Here is a 19,214-nt window from a genome sequence, read left to right as displayed (position 1 = left end):
ATCCTTTGGTATACATGGTTGTGACTATTTTCTTCCACTATTTGATCTGAGGAAGTGGGTCTGGCCCACGAAAGCTCATCATCTAATAAACCATCTTGTTAGTCTTTAAAGTGCTACATAGTCCTGTATTTTGCTTCATTTATACTGAATTATTCAACTTTCACTAACTTTTGACCTGTTACTTGTCCCTTTTCCAAAGCTTTATGTTTGTTACAGTTCTTAGATTAATTCAGTTTACATTTTTAAAAGGGTACTGTGGAATAGCTTCTGCTCCATTACTTTGACACTCTTAAAATTGCCGTAAATTGTGGTGTATCTTTCAGATTCTAAACCGATACACATCTTTTACATTTGTCTACTTACGACCTAGACTAGAGACTAAGAGAAATTAGCAGTATCAAACTGTTTGTATAGTCCTTTGTCACTACAGACTCATTCTGTAAAAGTACTCAGTACTAATTGTTTTCAAAGGAGGGTATTAATGGTGAAGTAAATGGGTTTTCAGAGGGTTTAGTGCCATTTACAGATTGATTTATTATTTTTCTTAATAGAATGTTCCAGATATTAAAACCTAATTTTAGAGAAAAGTTCATGTATAAGGAAGAAATAAGTTTTAGGTCCTACATATTTTTTATTCTTTCTGTTTTTTCCTTTGACTGCTGTTGTGCCTGTATGACTGCCAGCACCCCGTTGGGATGCTGAATGTTTTCTTAAAACTACAAAAAGTAGCAAAATCAATGCCTTTCTCTATCCTTGTTTCAAGGAGTGAATTCTCTTGACTGTAGCAAGAGCCACATCAGCATTATCTTCCTCTAAATGAGGAAATTTATGTGCACTTTGAATGTAGGATAATATTTAGCATTTGATCTGGAGTGCTTTTACATTTTCAAAGTGAGGATTAACAACTCACTAAGTTTAAAGGTGGAATATGAAGTACTTCATGTGTTTACTTTTGTGTTCAGTTACAGGTGCAAGTTTTGTAGTATTCAATGGAGCCCTAAAAACATCTTCTGGATTTCTTGCTAAATCAAGTATAGTTGAAGGTATGAATTGCATCAAATGGTCCCTTATTAAGAGGAAAAGAATTGGTGTTGAAACACTATTCTGTGTAATATTGATGTGATTAAGTCTGTCCCATTGTAAACTAAGCTTTTTCTTAAGGTTTGTGACTTAAAAAAAACTTGTAATAAATCATGATATGTAAATTCCCAGTTTAGGATATAGATTTTTTTAAGCATACTTGTACTATGTGGCTTTTTTTTGACCTCTTCACTTAACACCTGTCACTTTGTAAAGAATTTCAAAATGAGAGGCTTATAAGAGAATTTAACTCTAATTGTTTCCTGTATGCTTACGTGTTTACCTATACTTCTTGTATGATATTTTGTGGCTCACTATGTTGTTCAAGCTTCATGGAATAAACTTTTTGACCAGATAGAACATTGGGTCCCTTAGTTTACCTTATTGTTCACAAAAAAAAATGAAAATTCAATTAGCAATTTTTCATATAGCATTTCATTTATGATGAGGAAAGAAGTTAATATTCAGTGCACAGGCTTGTGAAATTCCATTTCCTAAACAACTGAAGATGAATTGACTAGCCAAGGTTCTATTAAAATATTCTTCCTTTTTTATTCTGTAAAGGAAAGTGGAAAATTGTATTGTTTTTCTTTCAGATGGACTAATGGTACAGATAACTCCAGAGACGATGGAAGGTTTACGTCAAGCTTTAAGGGACAAAAAGGACTTTAAAATTACATGTGGCAAAATGGATGCAGCAGAACAAAGAGAATATGTAGATATTTTCTGGGTAGACAGTGAAGACAAAGTAAACCAGGGGTATGAATATTTGTTTTCTAAAGCTGTGTGTTGTTGGGCTTTTCTCTTTTCTTCCTGTCTCTCATGAAATGAAGGGTGAATATTTAAAGAATGGAAAGTGAAGTATTTGTAATTAAAACTAATGTCTTGCTATTAAAGTTGCTGAGTGAATAGGAGAGAAAACTACCTGTGCATCTCTAGAGATACATAGTGAGAACCACTTAAGACTACAATGGTCTTGTGAGATTTTTAAGCAAGTGCATGATTTGGGAATGGTGGAAAAGAGGGTCTTCTTTATGGGGACACTTGTTTTTAGCCACAGTAAATCTGAGAGAGAGATTGGCTCCCTTCAGAGTTCAACAGTGTCATTAATAAGATAGAGGGGTTGTGCAGTGAGTGCTACAAGATTCTTTCCCGCCCCCATGTCTGTGACTGTCCAGGCACAATCAGTACTACAGGATGAATCTCTCTGGTTTAGTACTCTGTTTTAGTACTCTGTAGTCTGACAATGTCTGTGGCCCAGCATGATTTTAGATGACCATGCCCATGATAAGTGGATGTCTGGCTAAGGTTCCTGTAGTCCCATAAAGTTTGTTTATGGCCACCAGTCCTGGCTCTGTTCTGTGAAGTTATTTAGCTCCATTTTACCCCTAAGTGTCGCAGTAGAAGTATTGGTAATGCTATGAGACAATATTGATCTCCCATGGTTTGGCAAATTCTCTGGTTTGGCAATGGTCAGGTCCCAGGGATGCCAGACTAGAGAGGTTCAACCTGTATAACATATGAATTAATATTAACACAGTAGCTTTCAGACTTTTTTCATCTGTGGACTTCAACATTTCAAATGGAGATGTGGGCAACTTGGAAAATCCTAGACACATGGGTCTACAGACTGCAAGTTTAAAACCATTGGTTTAAGTTTCATTTTAGGTAGCTTACAGAAACTTTTTTGTTAGGTAGCTTACAGAAACTTTTTTGTGCTTGAATATCATGATCAGGGCTTGCTCAGCCACGGCAAGCCCTGCTCACCAGCTGCGCAGTCTGGCGATCTGCGCATGCTTAGATCGCCCGAACCCGGCTCTTCCAGGTTGTAATCTGCTCGCCACAGGTGAGTAGATTACATAGATTGTCGAGCCCTGATCATGATTAATGTTCAAAATTAGTCTCTTGTATTGTAATTAAATACCCCAAAACAAGTGGTTCTCAAATTATGGGCTTGACTTAATCCTCCTTCTAATGGCTCACAGAATCAACAAGTGCATACACAGGAAAGTAGTATATAATTGTGATGCTAAATATCACATAATTGACTAATCCAATAGTCGATGGGGCGCTTCTGCCTTTGAAGTGCAGCTTGGGGATACCCAGCTGGCCCTGGGCTGCACATGGCATTGCAAAGCAGCAGCGCTGCGTGGAGCTCTAGATCTGGCCCCAGGCTCCACGCAGCACTGCTGCTTTGAAGTGCCCCCTCCTTTTTCCCCCAACCCCAGCTGCCTCTTTCTGATAGAGGCAGCAAGAGGGGGGAAGGGACTAGTTGACTAGCCTGTCAACTAGTCATTCACATCCCTAGAGTAGAAGAGCTTCTCTTAAATAAGGAAAAGATGGAGCTCTACTAATCTGTGGTAGGTCTACACTACCACCCTAGTTCGAACTAGGGTGGTAATGTAGGCAACCGGAGTTGCAAATGAAGCCCGGGATTTGAATTTTCCGGGCTTCATTTGCATCTCTCCGGGCGCCACCATTTTTAAATGTCCGCTAGTGCGGACTCCGTGCCGCGCAGCTACACGCGGCACGGACTAGGCAGTTCGGACTAGGCTTCACGAGGAGTAACGGTAGTTACTCGGAAGCCTAGTCCAAACTACCTAGTACGTGCCGCGTGTAGCCGCACGGCACGGAGTCCACACTAGCGGACATTTAAAAATGGCAGCGCCCGGCGAGATGCAAATGAAGCCTGGGAAATTCAAATCCCGGGCTTCATTTGCAACTCCGGTTGCCTACATTACCACCCTAGTTCCAACTAGGGTGGTAGTGTAGACATACCCCTGGTTAGTCTGTTAGGTACTGTTCTGTAAAGTGTATGTGTTTACCTAGAATATGGTAAGGGTTAAATTTTATATAGAATGAAAATATCAAATGTTTAGTGTAAAACATACACATACCATAGACTCCCTTCTTATATGTATTTTGATACTACACATTTTGTTTATATAGAGAGATCATTAAAGATGAGCCAAAATTTAACACTCTCTGACATTTGATTTAATTTAAAGCAATGTGTTTTCCTCTGAACAGTTTATTTTTAGATGGAAGAATGCTCTGATGCAGTTGTAATGTACTATACACTTATTTTATAGAGTTATAAGCCCAGTAGATGGAAAGTCAATGGAAGGGATTCAAAGTGAAAGAATACTACAGGGAGAAGATTTTGAAACTGAGGAAAAGCTTATGAAGTGTACTGAAGTAAGTAAATGAATACTAGTAAATAGTTTGTTAAAATATCATATTGATACCAGTTGCTATTCTAAATAGCATTGATAAGGGAAGGCACTACCACAGAAATAGCCACCTTTTTGGCATGTAGCTATAGGAACATGCCAGCTACATTACTGCAGTTCTCTTTGATTTTCATATCAAATATGTGGATAGGAGTGATATTTTTATTTTTTTTTAAAGTAGAGGTGTTACATTTTCCTTTTAGAAACTTTTGATGTAATTATGAACGAGGGCTCTCTGTCATGGAAGTAGTGGATTCTGTCACCTTTTTCCATGGCTTGGGTGATTTCTTCATCCACCAGTGTGGCTGACCAAGCAGCTGGCCCTCAGGACATTCTCACATCAGCCGCTGCTGGAGCAGCCCTGGGGACAGCTACATCAGCTATTGGTTTAACACCTCTGGGCAGTGGTTCCTAGTTGGCCAGACCAGCTGCCACCATAGCAACTGGTGCTATTGGTCTCAGCCACCCCTTTATCCCCCAATATACTAAGAATACCTCTGATTAAAAGGCAGGTCAAAGGCCGTAAAAAAATTTTTTATTGCCCATGTCCTGTTGATAATTTTTATTGAAAATATCTGGGATTAAATTGTAGCCTTAATTATGAAACTTCGAATCCATTTATTCTCCTGGTACTTGTTAATTCACTACATGTTTTAATTGTAAGGATATTTTCCAACAGTACTAACACAGTATTTACTGTTGGGGACCTGTTATTTTTTCCTACTTTTGGAAAATACCTAGCCCATTTGCTCAGATCAAATAGTGGAAGAAAATAGTCACAACCATATATACCAAAGGATACAATTTTAAAAAAAGGACAAATCACATTTCAGAACAGGATACTAAACTCCAAGAAGCTCTGGGAGACAGACCCATAGTCTCGTATAGACAACCACCTAACCTCAAGATGATTCTTACCAACAAGCACAGGACATACCACACTAATACCAACCCTGGTACCTTCCCTTGCAACAAACCCCATTGCCAGCTTTGTCCACATAGTCACTCTGCTGATACCATTATTGAGCCTAACCAAGTGAGTTATAAGATCAAGAATACATATTCCTGCGCATCCAGAAATATAATTTATGCTATCATGTGCCGAAAGTGTCCATCTGCTATGTACATTGGACAAACGTCTCAGACACTTCGCCAAAGGATCAATGCCCACAAAACAGATATTAGACAGGATCACAAAGAAAAAACAGTTTCTTGCCATTTCAACCAGAAAGGACACTGCCTCAATGACTTAATTACCTGCATCCTGCTCCAGAAGCCTTTTAAATCTGCACTTGAAAGGGAATCCTTTGAACTGTCATTCATGCTAAAATTCGACACTCTACATGTCGGTCTCAACAAAGACACTAACTATCTTACCCATTACGAAGAGAGCTTCCCTAATTATCACCTCTAATACCATTAGCGCTCAGACATTTACCTTCCTCCTCCCCCCCCCCCCCCCCCCGCCGCATCCCCCTTCTGTTCTGAAATGTGATTTGTCCTTTTCATATGTGTTCACCTTTTTTTTTTTTAATTGTATCCTTTGGTATATATGATTGTGACTATTTTCTTCCACTATTTGATCTGAGGAAGTGGGTCTGGCCCATGAAAGCTGATCATCTAATAAACCATCTTGTTAGTCTTTAAAGTGCTACATAGTCCTGTATTTTGTTTCAGCTACACCAGACTAACACGGCTACATTTCTATCACTAGTGCCCAAATGTGCTATAATCATAATAAACGGGGCTTAACAAATGCACTCGCCCATGGTGAGTACATTTTTCCAGCTGGCGAGTGCAGGGGCGGACTGGCCCGGTAGGCCCCATCCGATCCGCCGGCCGGCGGAAAAGCACAATGCCACTGGGAAGGGGGAAGTGCTGCAATTCTTCCCACCGGGCTGCTTGTGTGCAGTTCCGGCATGAGGAGGCGGGGTGGGACGCCAGGACTCTGGCATGACCTGGCCCCGCTGATTTTAAAGAGCCACGGCAGCTCTGCTCTGGCTGTGTGTCCCTCCCTGGGAGCTGGCTGCGGCGCGTAGCACAGCCAGGGCCCGCCCCGCCGGCTCCAGTCCTGCCACGTCCCCAGCCCACCTTTGTCTCCGTGCCGCCTGTTCGCCACACCTCCCCTGCACCCTGGATCCCCTGCTCTCCCTCTTCCCTGTGACCCTTTGGCTCTGCGTGGCCCTTACACCCTGCACCCCCCGATCCCTGCCCCCCCCAGCTCTGTACTGCCCCTTCCCTGCACTGCCCCAGACCCCGATCCCTCTGCCCCTCCTGTTCCCCGCGTCCCATTCTCCGTGCCTCCACCGCACCCTGCTACTCCCGATCCTTGCACCCCTCTGGCTCTGTGCTGTCCCTGCATCCTGATCCCCCTGTGGGTCGGGAACAAAGGGTGCTTGCCCATAGGGAGGGGCTGGACAGGGCAGGGAAAAGGCTGCTGTGACCCAGCAGCGAGTGAAAGGGGGAGTTCAATTGAAGCGCATTTGCCTTTATGGAAAAAAAAGAATGAAAATGCTATTCGTTATTTATAGAGCTAAAATGCCGGGACAAAAGAGAAAACAAAAAAAAAACCATTGCAAAATGCAGAGATGTGTAAAAGACAACAACAAAGGGGCGGGGGGGGGAATGTTTTGCTTGGGGCAGCAAAAACCTAGAGCTGGCCCCTGGGGAGGGGAAGTGGTGGGGCTGGGCTGGGCTGGGCTGGACTGTGGGGAAGGGAGGGGAAAAATATGGGGAAGGGGCTTGTGCTGAGGGGAGGTGGTCAGGAGAAGAAGAAGAAAGGGGAAGGCACCAAGGAACAGGGGTGCAGGAGAGACAAATGCCAGGGGGCCAAGTGCAGACAATGAGGAAAAGGGCAGGAGGGTAGGTGTCAGTGGGAGGAGGGATAGAGTGATGCTGGGAGAGGAGAGGGTAAGGGCACTGGGGGCTAGAGGGGGAGGTGCTGGGAGAAGGCTTGAAAGAAGTGGGGGTGGGCATGAGGAAGGCGGGGATGGAGCAAGGCATCTGTGGGGGAACGGGGGCAGAGGGTAGTGAGGGGGTGGGTATCAGGGGAAAAGAGAGCAAAGGGGGCAGCGCCAGTGAGAGAAGGGGGAGGCACCAGGAGGGTGCAGGTGCCAAGGGATTCTGGGGGTGAAGCAGAAGGGCAGACACCTGCAGGGGAGGAACCAGCACTAGAGGAGAGAGGCAGGGCAGGTGTGTAGAGGGAGGTTTTAGGAGAGGGGATGAGGAGGGGTAGCTCACTTGATCAGAGTGGGGTTACTGGAGGAGTGGGCACAGGGCAGAGAGAAGGGCTGGCGGAGGGGGTAGGTCTCAGGAAGGCTGAGGGCAGTGAGAAGGGCAAGAGTCAGGACAGCAGAGGATGAGGGGTTGGGGGGCAGCAGGCAACCAGGGGAGCTGATGGCGGAACGGGAGGAGACATGGCAGCAGAGAGAAAAGGTAGAGGTTTATAAGATATTTATTAATAACCTGGGTGATATTTATTAATGACTTATTAGTAATTATTGTTCTTATTCTTATTAGGAATTTATGCCATTAAAAAACACTTTGCGGGGGGAGGATGGCGAATCCCTTTTTTGTCTGACTAGTAGGGTTTTCCATAATTTGTCGACCCCGATAATAAATATGATAAAAATGGACAACTTGTATCAGAACTGCTTTGCTACTGATAAATTACCCAGTTCCAAAGTTGAATGTCTTTTGGCAGTAAGGAAGTGTAGGTAGATATTTTTACTCAATCTTAAGCAGTCATACTGTACGTTGAGCCATTTTGACAACTTTGAAATTCTTATTTAAAAAGCCACTTATCATGTTTTGTCCTTACTATACTTTCAGGTATTCTATATCCTAAAGGACCATGAGATATCCAGTGCAATGCCTTACCAGTTTGCTAAAGAGATTGCTGTAGCCAGCAGTGCTGCTCTTTGCCCGCATCTCAAAACACTGAAAAATAATGGAATGAATAAGATAGGCCTCAGAGTCTCCATTGATACTGATATGGTAATTTTTGTTTACTGCACACACACAATATGTAATATTACCATCTTAAAATAATGATATTTAGATATAATGTCTGTAGCCCTTTTAAACCTTTGCACATGGCCAAATGCAAAGTCAGTTGCCAGCAATGGATGTTACTGGAAAAAACTCAGAACACGAGTCTGAGAATTAGACTCAATCCTTATTGTTCCTAGAGAAACTGTGTAGGTCATGTTTTAAGATCATTAGCTGAGAGAGATGCAGGAGTTTATTTACACTCACCACAATTTAAACTTCAAATTTTGTTTTCAAGTTAGATAGTTTTCAAAGGTCTGTCATGAAGTAACGAATATACAAAAGATCTGGTTGCTTGCATCCTGAATTCATCACTCTGAGGAGAAGGCAGTGTGTCTCAATTCTGAATACACGGTCTTCTGGCCAGTTAATGTGTTAACTTTCCCAGAGTCTCTTCCAGTCTCCAATCCCTGGTCAATGCTACTTGTTAGAATAGAAGACTTTACCTGAAATTTGTTTTATATTGATGATTGCACACTGTATCTATTGCTCTTCTAATTTGGGCTTGTATTAACATCTCATGTGATATACCAACTTAAAATAACTATTTTTATTTTAGGTTGAGTATCAGTTAGGATCTGGAGGCCAGCTTCTTCCACAGCATTATCTAAAGGACCTTGACAGTGCTCTGATTCCTGTGATCCATGGTGGGACATCAGACACCACAAGTGTACCATTAGAAGTTGAATTAATATTTTTTATTACAGAATACCTCTTTTAATATAAATGACAATATATATTATACTATGTATAATGTTCTGATTTGCTAGAATTAACCCAGCACCAAAGCTGTAATCCTATCAACACTAAAGAAGTTAAGGTTTATTTCAAAAATATAATTGAGTAATAGATTTTTTATACTGGGTTTAGTTTCTAAAAATGAACCAAGTCCTCTAACCCTAGTATAAAAAATAACTTTTTTTATTTTAGAGTTTAAGCTTTCCTATGGTTGTGAAACTTTACACTTAATATAGTCACTGGAAAAAAAGGCAAAGACTTCTTACCTCTAAGCAATCTGTAGCATCTACTATACTTGTTGTAAGGGTAAGCCATATACCTCTTAAACCCAAGCAAATGATTTAGTAACAGTCCTTATAATTAGATGTAGCATAAATCTGGGACACTCCATGTGGATGTGCAAATGAGTTGTATTTAAATTTTTTTTAAATCTTGTATATTTAATTGGTACAGAACTGTTTGTTGCTATTGAGATCCAGTATAAAATCTAAGGGTTGACCCCAAACAGTGGATACTTATGTACTTGTAATATGTAGAATCTGCCTACACAATGGGATATTTATTGTGTGGGAAGAATAGAGAACAGAACTTTGTCCAATATGTTGTGGATATTTGGGTTTTTTAAGATTTCTTAATTGGCCTTGTTCTGGCTTAAAAATCAAGAGAATTAGTATGTTTGGTGGTGCTTTTGGAACTTGTGCTTTTAAGCTGAGTCTCTTTATAGAGTAGCTGGTTTCCTTACGTATTTATAATGACTTATCTAACTTTGTTGGGTATTATTTTTGTATTACACTGATTTTTGTTTTCCTGTGCTTAAAATATACCTTTGTAATTTGGGACTTCCAAGAGTGATAAAGAACAGCCCAGGTGACCCTGAGTAGTTGTCATGTAGCAATAAGCCGGGCATGAAACCTGTAATACCTTTTCTGCTTCTATCTCTAACTTCTGAAACCTCTTCGTAGCCCTATTTATTTTTCAGGAAGAAAATGTATTAAGTGTGAATTTTCATGATTAGATTGCATTTTTGAGGTTCTTTGTATAGTACGTATTTTTGATACTGGGGTATTAGCAATTAAAAACTAAGAGGAGGTTTGTAATTTGTGCCTGAGTGCAGAGATTTAGATAACACTGATCAGGTATAACTATTGTGTAATTAACCTGTTCATTTTGAAGAGCATCTTAACACGCTATATCTAAAACCAAAATTGAATAAAATGTTGAGTTTTAGACTGACAGATCATTAAAAACCTAAATATCTAGATGCCTTCTTCATTCTCATAGGAGATATTTATATATATTTTTTGTATCAAAAACATAGCTTGTAACTTAAAAAAAGTCACCAGTCCTATTACCCACACCTTGAAGACCCATAATAATGGAAATGTACAGGATTTAAGGTCTTAGGTTAAAGAAACTAGGTATTTCATTGTAGTAATGCAGACAATTTTTTGTTCAGAGAAAAATTGCAGTTCTGTGGACCAGCCAGAGACATTGTTAGGTAGAATGAACAAAATGGATGTGTAGTCTTCTGAAAGTGGCTAACAAGAAGACAGCAGGGGCAAGCAGTATTAGAAACATGAACAATAGACAAATGACCATTGTCATGTTTCTCAATGTTAAGTTCAGTTACACCAGATGAAAACAATTTGCAAACTAATTATTTTCTCTTTTTTGGTGTTGCCATATTGGTAATTTGGGAAATCAGATTCATGTCTTTAAACTCTTACCATTTAATGTTTCAATTTCATTTAATAATTATCACTAACAAATAAAACTGATTTAAATGCTTAACAGATGAGGTAAAATAACATTGTTCTATTAAAGCAAAAAGTACTTCTTGGACACAAGTTTCCCATATTTTTTCTGTCTTTAAAGTTTGTTTTTTTGCTTAATTCTGCTGTTGTACTTGGAGTTATAGACTATTCTTACCACAGAAATTGTTGTTTATTTCCAAATACAGCTTTCGGCAATAGGCTGTAAATAATACTGACAAATAAATGGACCAGCATGAAATGTTTCAGATACTTTTCTGGTTCTGAAGATCTGGCTTTGGCCAAAATCTAAAAATCTTAAAAAAGGTGCAGTAGTACAGTTAGTGATGAACATAAATGGATTGCACATGGATGGCACAGAAGGGGCCACCTGCTCTCCAATATCAATCTATGCCAGGGGTTCTCAAACTTCATTACACCACAACCTCTTTCTCACAACAAAAATTACTACAGGAAACCCCCGAGATGCAACCGTCGGAGTTATGGCCTCCTTCCCCCCAACCATTTTTGTAAGTGTGGAAGGGGCCAGAAACCCCTGACTTACATCCTTGGCCCACATTTACAACGGCGCATGACACCTATTGTAAATGAGGGTTTGAGTTAAGATGCCCCTGACTTGCGATGCTTCTCCAGAAACTGATGGCGTCGCAAGTCGGGGGCCACCTATACTTGACTCTTTGAGACGGAAACCAAAGCCTGAGCCTACCTGAGTGCTACTGCCTTGGGTGGAGATGGGTCAAAGCAGACACCCTAAGGTTTCAACTGTAGGAAGAGGGCCTGTAAGCTGAGCCCCACTGCTTGGGGGGGGGGCAGCCTTCAGGCTCGGGCTTCAGCCCCAGGTGGTAGGTCTGGGGCTTGACCCTGGCCCCCAGCAAGTTGTAAGCCAGCCCGTGCAATCTTGATCCACAGTTTGAGAACCACTGATCTGCTTTATATCTTCTTAATGCTTGTTCCTGTCAATTTCAATCCAGTACGTGTGCGCTACATGCACAGTGGTTGGAAAGTTTTTCCCTTAGCAGCACCCCTGGGGTTGGCTCTGAGGCTCTGTGAACTGGCACCTTCTTAATATATGACTTTGCTGACTCAACCCCCACTTTCAGTTCCTTCCTACTGCTTGTAATGGTCATTTGAACAATGTTCACTTGCCTCGCAAGTGCTTCCGTAAGCTTGTTCTCTAGTTTCTGCTTTTATATATGTTTCAGTTCATAGTGAATTTAGTTTGTGTTATGTTAAGGTTAGGGAGTAGGGCTTTGCCCTATCCCTTACCTCCCCATAGCTCTTGGGCATGCAGCAAGTCCATGCCTGAAGTGTCTGAGAGAAGAGCACCAGACAGATTAGTGAAAAATCTGCAGGTCTTTCCACTCAAGGATGAAGGAGTGGGACTTTCATCTTTTGATAAAGTCTGCTCTATCCTCAGCCCACCTCGGCACACCGGGCCCCAGTGCTGTGCATATTTGTGCAGAGCGCTCTGGCCTCAGTGTACAACATGGCACTGAGGAAGGATTCAAACTGTTGACACTACTGGTCCCTGGCACTGGAAAAAGATGAGGCATCCCAGCACAGTCCCATTCACCAGTACCATACAAGTAAAGAATTCTGATGTCGTGATTACCCAGGGCTGAAGGCTGTCCAGCTGCCAGGCTCAATAGCAGTGCATCCCAAGAAGGAGCACTTGACACCTAAGAAGCAGGAGTCAGCACTATTGATGTTAGTTCCCTGGAGGGGACCATTCAGTCTGGTGCCCAGCAATTGCTCAAATAGTGGAAGGTGGTGGAGTTGAGTTTAGCTTGCACTCTGGACACTTTTAAAGCTGACAAGAAGTTAATAGAAGTGACAGCACCCCAACTTTTGGCTGTCAGGACAAGCCTCTGGTGCCTCTGAGCTCAGTCCCATCTAGAAGAAAACTGTCTATGATGTGGTGATCTCCTTGGCCAGTTCAGCACTGATCACATGCTATCACCAAGGCACTGGCATCCAACTGGCACTGTCTAGACAAGAGTCTAGGTTTCTGGCACCAATCCCCAATACTGGTTGTCAGCACCACAATGATAGTCTTGGTCCAGATCACGGTCATTGGACTCCTTTTATTCCCACCATAGTTAATGCTATTCTCATAGTACAGAAGTGAGGCACTGGTAACATGGCCTCTGTCCTGGCAGCGCAATGGCTCTCTTCCCCTCCCCCCGCCTCCCGCGGGGTTATCATGAGGACCAAAACTAGTTTTCCCGGGGCTTCAGGTTGGTGGTCTCAAACTCGAATGCTCAGCCAGTTAAATATCATCCAGCCTCTAAGGGATTGGAATCATTGACATCACAGGATCAGTCTGTCCAGATCATCACCAAGGTAACCATGACTACAACCCCAACTGCTGAGCAGACCATGTCTGCTACAACCCTTCAGGAGGATACTACAGAGCTGGTGATTTCTGTGACCAAGCCATAGCACCAATTATACCAGGCAAAAAGCAGCTGAGAGCCTCAACTGGGGTTAAATCTGCTGTTTGAATTACACAGGAGAGACAGGCAGTATTGTCCCGTATCTCCTTTACTTTTTGTAGTGGGTGTGTAGCTTTTTACAAAGAGGCTAAGAAATGAACTTTAGAATAATAAAACGTTCAGAAAATAGCTTTACATGCTAAATGTATATTGTTAAACAAATGCATTTCCCTACAATTATCTTAGACAATTCATGACTGGGGGAAAAATGGCTTTAAAGTGTAAATATGCCTCAGATAGCACTAGAACCCAGTTCAGTTCTAGTTGGAGTGATTATGCATGAGTACATTCCACAGTAGGTATATGTGCATCCAGAGCAATCAATTGGACTTTTGCCTGCAGTATCACTAGCCAGCATATGTGCACCTGGTTTCTGACAAAAGCATAACATAGATGTCTGTCACCTCTTTCTTCTCACTGCCTGTGAGGATAGTTTACTTTCTCCCCACAGAAATTGCTTAATTTAGCTATTTTTTATAGCTTTAGTACATCCAGTTATAGTAAGTATTCAGTAGTTCAGTTAATTATATCTCAGTAATTTCCTGGAGAATTTTATTATGAAAAAAAGCTGTTTTAAACAATGTGCCGTATGCTGGGTTCTTTTCCATGCAAGACTGGCATGAGTGGTCTGATCTGTCTTGGTGAGGGACTGATGAGGATAAATGCTATTTTTGTACCCCCCACTCTCCATCATGACTTAAAAAATAGACTAACAGATTTGCTTCATATAAAAAAGGTGATGCAACCCACAGTGAAGCTGAGCTCGATCACAACACAGGAGACATGGGAATCTACCTGACGGACCTCTCCAGCTGTTTTTCATTCAAAGCACACGTCTGGTGCCCTACATCATGCTTCGTCTTTGCCAGTTTTGAAGCACTCAAACTTTCTGAAATTTCTTCTCCCAAAAAATCTCCTAGTAAGTCCTCCATTACTGGTTCAAGACTTTATAAATCTAAGTGCTCATCAGCAATGTTCCCTCTAATGTTTTCTGTCCATATGTGGAATAAATTTATATGTGCACCCCAAAAGACATGCAAATATGCACCACCAGAGGAAACACAAACCAAGCTGTGAGTTCTGTGCTAATCAGCTAAGTGCCTTTAGAATCTCTCCTGCGTGACCACACAAATGCATAGCTTATAGGAAAACAGCTCTCCAGTCCCCTTTCATCTTCTTGAATCAGAAACACAAGCGCGTATTCCCTCAGGATGTTTTTTAAACCAATACAAGCAGTTCAATAAAAGCAATTCACTGCCAATCTGAACTACTACATGAAACACTGTTCCAGGGCAGGCCACAGCCCAGGTTCCATCACAAGTGCTTATCTTCTATGGGCTAATCTTGTCCTATATGTTTCCTCTAATTTCTCATTCTGAGGGTACTCAGGAAGCTGATGTGAGACAATACTAGTTTATGGACCTATATCAGTGTTCCATCCAGCCGCTGATAATTTTACTTCTAATCTTGTCTCAGAATGAGAATAAGTATCCGCATCTCAGCTTCAACTCACCATTTTACAACATGGAAGATTGCTGTTTGAATACTTGAGAATTTGTGCTCCTGAATGGTCCAGACCATCATAGTGAGTAGAAGAAGAGAGACCATTGGAGCCACGTATAGAGTGAAGAAGAGATTTTGGTTTGGATTAATTATCTCAGCATTTATTTCCTTATCACATAGAGATTACACATATGCTATGTTATCTTTATATCTAAAGTCAACAGACCTTCCAATAAATTCTGTGGAAGTTCTCTGGGCTTCTGTTTCTGCACTGTATCTACTAATAGATTGATTTTTCCATTTTTTTCATTCTCATTTCTAAATTTCTGAAAGGCCTCATCCCCATTTACCTTCCTGTGTCTGCTACTTTACCTGTATGGGATTTACATCTCTCTAGTCCCTTCCAGACTCAGAGATCCCCTTTTGAACTTATGGCTACAATTTAATTGTCTTCATCGTTTATGCAGATAGCCTCCAGAAATGCTGTCACTTCCATAAGAATGGTTTTAGAACTTAGGGCTGTCTTATTGACTCTCTTTATGGTATTCCATAAGGATATGGCTTCCCTGAGGCCACACCCTAAGTTTATGCTGTAGGTAATGTCAGTATTCCATCTAAACCAAACAATTTATATTTGTGTGGTTTTTTTCCTGAAACCTCTCATCTGGAGATGAATGAGAACATTTCATACTTTGGATATTTGTGTAGCCTAGGCATTTTATTTGGATTACATTAAGTAATTCAGGACTTCCTTCAGACTTCTTGTAGCCTATATTGAGACAATTAAAGGTCAATCTTGACTCTCACACTGGATTTCCGACTGCATTAAGCTCTTTGACAATGTTGCTTAAATCTCTCCTCCAGTGAGAATAAGGGCTTGCTCAATCACTTTTTCTGAGCAGTGTTTCAATTACTGATATATGCAAGGCAATGACACAGTCCTATCCATATCTTTTCAACTCATGATCATCTGGCTTTAGCAAATGAGTGTTACAATTGCTGCTTAATGAGCCATAGCCCCTCCACCTATAAGGGAACTGCTGATGAGTCACCTACAGTGGAAGGTGTACATGCACAATCACTGAAAAGAGGGGAAATGGTTACTAACCCACATCATAACTGTTTGTCCTTTGAGAGAGATTTTGTTCATGTACGTTCCATGACCGACTGAACTCCTCCCTATGCCCCTCCCTGAATCATGCAGAAAATAGGGGCATACATATTGCCTATCAATATTTCTGGCAAAAGTCTCCCACTGAAGATGACACATTGTGCACTACTCATCTTGCCTGGTGTACAGGTAAGCAACTGTTTTCCGCCCTCCCCCCACCATATACCATAGAGCATCTGAGCCACCTGAACCTCTCTGCCCCACGGAATGCAGAGAGGAAAGTTATTGCTACTGCTTTTGGATCGAAACAGCAGCCATCATGTACAGTGTTCATTTTCACATGGCAGCTGAGGCCCATGATCATTGCCGTCCCACAATCTGAGTCTGCTGTTGTATCATTCTGCCCTTTTCATCCTCCAGTCTTTTTGGTGGTGATTTCTCTCATTTCCACATCTCATAGAAGCACATAAACTCCAAAAACCATCTATTGGAGGTGATAACATTGGGCTTCTATATCCATTTCTACTCCATCACTCCCCCTCCATCCCTTTTGAAGGCAGTCACACACCTCAAGACAGACAATTTTTCTTCCTCCTCTGCACAGGAGCCATGGAATCAGCTCCCACTTAAAAATCTTCCTCTGTACCATTCCAGATACTTTGTTATTCCAAAAAAGGGCAGGGAGAAATGTATAGCAATCTATATCTTAGGATGCTAAATATATTTGTGAAAGTACAAAAATTCAAAATGGTAACCCTTCAACCTATTTCACTTCTGATAGACCAACGGTGAGCAATAATTTTTGAATGTGGGGAGGCTACTTCATACATTTCAGAAGTGGCTGTGGGCCAATCTGGAAGGGGCGGGGTTGAGAGCTACCCTATCAGGAGCTTTCCTGGGCCTGGGGCCCCTGACTTCTGGCCAATGGAAGGGACCTGGAGCAGAGGGGAGGGTGCTGGGGGTTAGCCTCCTCCCAGAGTTGTCTGGGATGGATATTTTGATTTCATGCAACAGACTCTCAGCTCCTGGCCCCCATTGCTAACCTGTTGTCTGACAGCTGCCCAGCATCCACAAGCCCTTTGAATAGAAGCAGTTGAAAAGGCTCATGTCCCTGGCTCCCTAGGAACACACTAGTGATGAGGGGAGCTGAGAGCCCTTTTAAGTGCTTCTATTTAAAGGGATTGGACTTTCCTTGTGCCTTTCACGCAATGTGTTACTTAGCAGCCTTGAGGATAATGAGAGCCCTTTAAACAGAAACAGCTGAAAAGACATGCAGCTCTCTGCGCCTCTAGCCTATGGCCAGAGATGCACAATCCCTTTCAACTGTTTATATTTAAAGTGCTCTCCTGTGCCCTATGGGTGCTAGGCAATGCTGCCTGACAGGCACAGGGAGGGCACGAGCCCTTTAAATAGAAGCACTTAAAAGGGCTCACAGCTCCCCATGCCTCTAGGACATTGCTAGAGAGAAAAAAGGGCTTGCTGTCTCAAGTGCTTGTGCCTTCCTTGTGACTGCTAGGCAAGACGTAGGAAAGATGTGAGCCTTTTAAATAGAAGCAGTTAGAAGAGCTCGTGCCCCTCTCCTACTCTGAGGCAACACTGTAAGGGGTGGGGCTTGGAACTGCCTCACAGGCACGATCAAAGCCTCTCAAATGTTTTTTGGCACCCCCATAAGGGGACATACTCCAGAGGGTGGAAACTTCTGTCCTAATATTCCTCTTGTGGAAATTTGCAAAGCTGCTATATGGGCCTTGGTTCACATCTCCTCAAGGCACTATTCCTTTGTGCATACCTCTAGTAAAAGTGCCTCTGCAATAGAAAGTGAGAGCTGGAGTGACTGGGATCTAGCCACAGAGATGGAATTAGAATGACCTCCATGCTGCTCAGGCTCTTAAGTAAGACTTGGAAGAGCTGAAACAAGAATTCCCCAGAGTCTCTTTCCCAGAATAAAACTGGGTCTACCACCCTAGCTAAGTCTAGGTATCTCCCCTCCACTCCACATGGAGTTCCTGCCCCCACTGGATTCTACCTTTCATTCTGTAAAGTTTCTAGACCAGTTTCTGAAGTTCCAGCCTCATTCAGAGGGTTCTACATGAGCATCATCTCCAGCAGAGCACCCCCAGGGCCACTACTCAAATGAAGAGAAGGTATTTACCTTGTACTTTTGAGATGTTTCTGTGTGTGTTCCACTACCTACTAGGGTTTTGAAAGTGTAACTGTACATAATTAACTGATGTACCTGGGCTCATTCGTTAACCTTCAGTGTTACATGCAGGCTCCTGGTATGCACAAGAAGCCAGTTTAAACACCAGCTTCTGGGAAGCCACCTGGCCCTCTTCCCCTTTACCCACCCCCCCTGTAACAGCTGAAATTTTTAGCAGTTACACATTTAGTTGATTAAACACATTCTAACATCCCTTACTACCTACCCTCCTTTCCCTTTGCTTCAGAATCTCATCTCTATGGGACTTTGAAATCATATGATCCCTTTCTATGGGTCATAAGAATTGCTAAAGCAGCTATGCAGACCAACTGAGACCTGCTGCTGAAAAATCATGATTTGAAGATTCACGTACACCTCATGTGATATCCTGTCTGCGTGCTCATCTCCAAGCATTCCATTTACTGTTCAGAGTTTCCGGATGTATTGTTTCCCAACTTTTCTAAGTAGCTGTTTTATCAAGAAAACTAACTTTAATAGAATTGATGGCTTCTGGTAGAAACATAACTAATTTGTCTTTGCAGACAACTTTCCTATCATATCCACATGGTCAAAATATGATTTGGATAGATGAAGAATGAGTTTTTATTTGGAAAAGAGGACCAGCAATAATCATGTTGTATATGATAAAAATAATATTTATTTAACATATAGTTCATACCCGTCATGTTAAAAATAGTGAATGGGGATGAATACTGGATAAAGTTTAAGAGGTTTTAGGCAGATATGATGATCATACCTATGCTGAATACTGGGCTGCTATTCATAAACAAATTTTACAAATGGCTGGATATTACTGTATTTGCCAGGACTTCCTCATGGAAATGGACATTTAAATTAATTATTTTTTATCTACTACTAGCTGTACTACTGATGGCCTCTTACTAACAAATGAAAAATTGTTCAAACCTGACAATGGCGATTACAACAAAATTAGGAAGTTATGGAAAAATTAATGCATCATCCAGCAAAACCACCACCACCAATAGATTTAGTTAGAATTTATTCCATAAT

General features: G+C 41.8%; 1 protein-coding gene across 4 annotated transcripts in view; it reads left to right on the top strand.

Annotated features, from left to right (window-relative positions):
- ZFYVE16 (zinc finger FYVE-type containing 16) overlaps positions 1-10,892 on the top strand; it is an 88,647-nt gene extending 77,755 nt beyond the window's left edge. For all 4 annotated transcript variants that reach the window (XM_006124320.4, XM_075932214.1, XM_025185282.2 and 1 more), the window contains 5 exons: positions 963-1,043; positions 1,677-1,839; positions 4,173-4,278; positions 8,145-8,309; positions 8,923-10,892. In XM_006124320.4, coding sequence (XP_006124382.2) covers positions 963-1,043; positions 1,677-1,839; positions 4,173-4,278; positions 8,145-8,309; positions 8,923-9,084 — 677 coding nt within the window. In that variant the 3' untranslated portion in view covers positions 9,085-10,892. The remainder of the gene's footprint in view (positions 1-962; positions 1,044-1,676; positions 1,840-4,172; positions 4,279-8,144; positions 8,310-8,922) is intronic.
- The last annotated feature ends 8,322 nt before the right edge of the window (positions 10,893-19,214 follow it).

The sequence above is a fragment of the Pelodiscus sinensis genome, chromosome 6, assembly GCF_049634645.1.
Source record: "Pelodiscus sinensis isolate JC-2024 chromosome 6, ASM4963464v1, whole genome shotgun sequence".
Taxonomy (NCBI): Eukaryota; Metazoa; Chordata; order Testudines; family Trionychidae; genus Pelodiscus; species Pelodiscus sinensis.
Note: the sequence above shows the minus strand (reverse complement) of the source record. Positions and strands in the feature narration are given on the sequence as shown.